Below are 5059 nucleotides of genomic sequence, written 5' to 3'. Positions count from 1 at the left end.
TCTCTATCTCCCTCTGATCAATGTTTATAAACAATGTTACTTTGTATCTCTCTATCTCCCCTCTGATCAATGTTTATATACAATGTTACTTTGTATCTCTCTATCTCCCTCTGATCAATGTTTATAAACAATGTTACTTTGTATCTCTCTATCTCCCCCTCTGATCAATGTTTATATACAATGTTACTTTGTATCTCTCTATCTCCCTCTGATCAATGTTTATAAACAATGTTACTTTGTATCTCTCTATCCCCCTCTGATCAATGTTTATAAACACTTCTTCAGCTACTAGATTTACACAGCATCTTCTGGCCATCATTTGACATTTGGGAATTGCAGGTGTGAGGGAGGCAGAAGATCAGGATATACTACACTCGCTCTATATACTTCTAGAAAGTTCTTTGGGTGTGTGTAGTGTGTTCAGTTTCCGCAACTGTTTAGACATTGCCATTTATTTTATGGGATGACATAATTGGAAAAGTCAATTTTCAGACGCTCAGAATAATTTATCGGTGCAGTTTGATTGTTCAGTAGATTGTCACTGATCCCGATCCACCTTTTATCCGCAGACATGGAACGGCCGAGCTTCGGGCAGATCATCCTTCTGGCTTCTAGTTCTGCAGTTACCGCCATCTTCTACACGGTGTACCGTCATAAGTACCTCGCTGCTCAGTCACTGAAGGTTAAATTGTCACCGCCTTTCTTTTTACATTTGGTGTTGTATTCCTCTGTATATGGATTTATTTTCTCCTCGCTAGAACAGCTCTGTATCTGGATATGGACCTTTTAGAATTGGAAATCCCACAGAGGAAGGGAAGAGAACTGGGACAATGGCATCTGGGAAAATAACTTCTTATGGGTAGCCTACATAAAGTAGAACTATGGCTTCCTATTTCAAAATCAAATCTATTCTGCACAACTTTATTAGAAGTTCATCTGCGCTTTTCAGTTTTCTCTTATTCCCCTGCAAAGTCCCACAAATACCTGTTGATCCCGCCAGTGAAAGTCAACTGAATTCAACTTCCTGTGATAGGGGTGACAACTATGCTGCACTGCTCCTGAATTCAGAACAGAGTTGTCCCTCTCATGTAGGCTCTGCCCACTTGCACTACAGTGGGAGGAGAAGTTGTTGTAGGGGGTGTGGCTATTACTGCTGATTTATAAGCCTTTAGCTTGTCAGTCATCACCTGACCACTCCTAGCCCAGCCCACTTCTTTCTGGATTGACAGCACGGCCTCTGCTGCTGAAACCCTTCCACTGTGAGCTCCGGTGTCTGGGAGGGGGAGGGGTGAGACACAAGTGAAGAAGGATTTGGCTTAGTCAGGGAAGTTAGGTTTTTGTTTACTTTACGGGGCTTGTGCATCACATTGTATCGGGATGTGGGACCTGTTTAGACTTTCATATCAGAGCTCTTTGTTGTGTATATATATTTATATAGGGAAGCACCAATACTAGTATCGGTGCCGATGCCGAGTACTCGTACTCACCCAAATGCTCCAATGCCTAGCCCGATGTTTCCTGTATCAGAAAGCCAGGCAGCGCGTCATTACACGCTGCCCGGCTTCCTAATTGGCCGGGAAGCGGCTCCATGCTCTCTCGTCACTTGTGACGAGAGAGCATGGAGCCGACTTCCCGGCCAATCAGGAAGCCGGGCAGCGTGTAATGACGCGCTGCACGACTTCCTGATTGGTTGGGAAGCTGGCCAATCAGGAAGCCGGGCGCGTGTAATGATGCAGCATTCTGATTGGCCGGGAAGCCGGCTTCATGCTCCCTCGTCATCTCATGACGAGGGCGGCCGCCGGCCAATCAGGAAGCATGGCGTCGCGTCATTACACAGCGCCCGGCTTCCATGATTGGCCAGCAAGCCGGCTCCATGCTATCTCGTCGCATAGTGGCGAGAAGCATGGGGACGGCTTTCTTGTTAATTGGGATGCCGGGTGGCGAGTCTTTCCACGCCGCCTGGCTTCCTGAATGGGACTTCCGGTACTCGGTAATTGATATCGGCGAATGCCGAAAAAAAAATAACGGTACTCCTACTCAGTACCAAAATACTGGTATCGGTGCATCCCTATATTTATAGATGGATAAAGGAGCAGTGATGCTGTCTTAGCTTCTTATTAAAGGAGAACTATTGACCCGGGATGGAAGATATGTCGCATTCTGATGAGTAAATAAAGTTTCTATTGTTTCTTCTCTTTAAGGGAGCCAAGAAAATCTCCCTGGACAATGACTTGCAGAACTTCCTCATGGACTTGCCCGGGAAGTGCGTCCCGTATGCCGTTATTGAAGGTACACTGACCAGATTTATATGTCACGCATAGATGTCTTGGAATTGGTTCATCTGCTGAGAGTCACATGACGGGCGCTAACTCGCAGGCGAAGAGGACAAAGAACACAGCGGGCCTCATGTAGTCTAGTGTCTGTATTCATCGGCCATTGTACATGAAGCCCATGAGTTTCCCTGCAGCAGAGGAAGATGACTTGTTCATATAACATACAGCTTCTGTGGTTTCCTCACTGACTAATGGGGGGCTTACTCCCCACAACTCCCGACCGCCCACCCGCCTCCCCCTTGTGCAAAATGGCCTAGGTGGCACCTACTGATTACGGGGGGGGATAGGGGGATTTATCAAAACTGGAACAAACAGAATCTGGAGAAGTTGCCAATGCAACCAATCAGCATCTCCCTTTGGTTTCCTCACCACCCCATCTACCGACCACCACCCCATCTATCACCATTGCTAATCCCTATTCCCCCCTCCCCGCTCCGATCCTCCTGCTCTGAGTGGCGGAACGGACGGGGGAGGGGGCGGGTACAGCTGGCTCTGCCTCTAGATAGGAGGAGCCAGCTGTCAGTCACGCAGCTGGGCGGATCCAGACACAATTGTCGGGATCCGCTTCAGCTGCGGCGTCTCAGTATATAGGGAGCTGTAGCTAGTTTGTGTCCTCCCGTTACCCTAAGGAGAACTATGGGGAAAAGCCCTGACCCCATAGTTCTCCTTTAAAGGAGAGAGTAAGGTTAGGGTAACCTAAAGGAAGTTAAGAAGCCATTTTAGGGGTATCCCGGAGACCAGCTTCAATGCAGAACACATAGTTGGGATACTTCCACGCAAGCGGTTTTATTCTCCATTGGCTTTGTAATGCTCCTCCAGTCCTTCCGGGACTTACATGGCAGTGTCAGGACGGTGATGGTGGCTTCACATTAAAGCGGGGTCACGTTCCTGCCCTTCAGCCTGTGATTGGACGATATAGTACTGAGAGTGCCGCGCTCCTTCTTTTCTCCCGGCTTTGATGATGTGCGTTTATTTTTCAGGCGTGGTGCGAGCGGCAAAGGATTCCCTCAGCAGTCAGTTCATGGACAGCTGTAAAGGAGTGATCCACAGACTGTCCCTGAAGGAGCACAAGATGGTCTGGAACCGGACCACGCATCTGTGGTGAGTCCCATTGCCTGACGGGTCAGCCAAATGTAACACGTGTGTGGGAACCCGGAGGAGTGGGCGGTCCTAGGCAGGATCTATTTGCATGCTGACCACCCGGGGTAACGCCCACATGTGACGCTGAGCCTCCAGGATGGACAGAACTGAAATCCAATGAATGAAAGGGGCGGGGCCAGGGAGAGTCAGGCTGGGGAGGAAAAGCCTAGATGATGCTGGACGTCCTTCAGTCAGAAAATGAGGCGGGATCTATCTCGCTGCAGCTTCTAATGCACATTGTGAGAAGCTCCCATTGTTCAGTGATATCAGGGGAAGAGGAGCCGGGACAACTGTGCAAGACTGAAGGGGAGGACGGAGGTCAGATGGAAGACTGAAGGGGAGGACGGAGGTCAGATAGGAGACTGAAGGGGAGGACGGAGGTCAGATAGAAGACTGAAGGGAAGGACGGAGGTCAGATAGAAGACTGAAGGGAAGGACGGAGGTCAGATAGAAGACTGAAGGGAAGGACGGAGGTCAGATAGAAGACTGAAGGGAAGGACGGAGGTCAGAGAGAAGACTGAAGGGAAGGACGGAGGTCAGAGAGAAGACTGAAGGGAAGGACGGAGGTCAGATAGAAGACGGAAGGGAAGGACGGAGGTCAGAGAGAAGACTGAAGGGAAGGACGGAGGTCAGAGAGAAGACTGAAGGGAAGGACGGAGGTCAGAGAGAAGACTGAAGGGGAGGACGGAGGTCAGATAGAAGACTGAAGGGGAGGACGGAGGTCAGATAGAAGAATGAAGGGAAGGACGGAGGCCAGGTAGAAGACTGAAGGGGAGGACGAAGGTCAGATTTCAAGTATTAGTGTCAGAGGGGGGATGGGAGAGCTAGCCCTAGACAGGAAGGGATCGGGTCCTCTTCAACATACAAACATTTAAGGGTTTGACCTTTTCCCTCAGGAATGACCACGAGAAAGTCATCCACCAGCGAACGAACACGGTGCCCTTTGACCTGGTCCCGGAGGAAGCGGAGGCCGGCGGCCTCGCCGTCCGAGTCGTGAAGCCGTTAGAGGCCACCGAGTTAGACTTGGAGACCATCTACGAGAAGTTTCACCCCGCCGTTCAGTCCTTCAGCAACACGCTGGGACACTTCCTGACCGGCGAGCGCCCCAAGGGGGTCCAGGAGACGGAGGAGATGCTGCAAATCGGGGCGACGGTGACGGGGGTGGGCGAGCTGGTCCTGGACAATAAGACGATCAAGCTGCAGCCTCCGAAGGCCGGCATGCGCTATTACCTCAGCAAGCTAGACTTCGAGTCCCTGGTGCAGAGGCAGGAGTCCCAGGTGCGCGTGTGGAAGGTGCTGTGCCTCCTGTGCGGCGTGGCCACCTGCGTCACCCTCTTCTTCATCCTCCGGCGCCAGTACAGGCACTGCAGGGAGAAGCAGCGCCTGAAGAAGCTTCAGCAGGAGTTCGAGGAGGCCAGAGAGAGGCTGGGGGAGGACGGGGCCGAGGAGGCCAGGAACACATGCATCATCTGCCTGGCCAACCAGAAATCCTCCGTCTTCCTGGAGTGTGGCCACGTCTGCTCCTGCTACCAGTGCTACCAGGCTCTGCCCGCGCCCAAAAAGTGCCCCGTGTGCAGGAACGCCAT

General features: G+C 51.2%; 2 protein-coding genes across 2 annotated transcripts in view; both read left to right on the top strand.

Moving 5' to 3' along the window:
* Positions 1-5059, top strand: part of MUL1 (mitochondrial E3 ubiquitin protein ligase 1) — a 6949-nt gene that overhangs the window by 778 nt on the left and 1112 nt on the right. The window contains exons 2-5 of the mRNA XM_018574451.1: positions 570-682; positions 2202-2289; positions 3314-3434; positions 4370-5054. Coding sequence (XP_018429953.1) covers positions 572-682; positions 2202-2289; positions 3314-3434; positions 4370-5054 — 1005 coding nt within the window. The 5' untranslated portion in view covers positions 570-571. The remainder of the gene's footprint in view (positions 1-569; positions 683-2201; positions 2290-3313; positions 3435-4369; positions 5055-5059) is intronic.
* The window catches only part of LOC108802597 (calcium/calmodulin-dependent protein kinase II inhibitor 1-like), a 15855-nt gene continuing 13484 nt past the window's right edge, over positions 2689-5059 (top strand). Inside the window, exon 1 of the mRNA XM_018574456.1 lies at positions 2689-2692. The gene's annotated coding sequence lies outside the window, so the exon portion shown is untranslated. The remainder of the gene's footprint in view (positions 2693-5059) is intronic.

Source organism: Nanorana parkeri, unplaced genomic scaffold (genome assembly GCF_000935625.1).
Source record: "Nanorana parkeri isolate BGI_ZX_2015 unplaced genomic scaffold, ASM93562v1 scaffold2975, whole genome shotgun sequence".
Lineage (NCBI taxonomy): Eukaryota > Metazoa > Chordata > Amphibia > Anura > Dicroglossidae > Nanorana > Nanorana parkeri.
The sequence above is the reverse complement of the archived record's forward strand: the minus strand, read 5'-3'. Positions and strand labels throughout refer to the sequence as shown.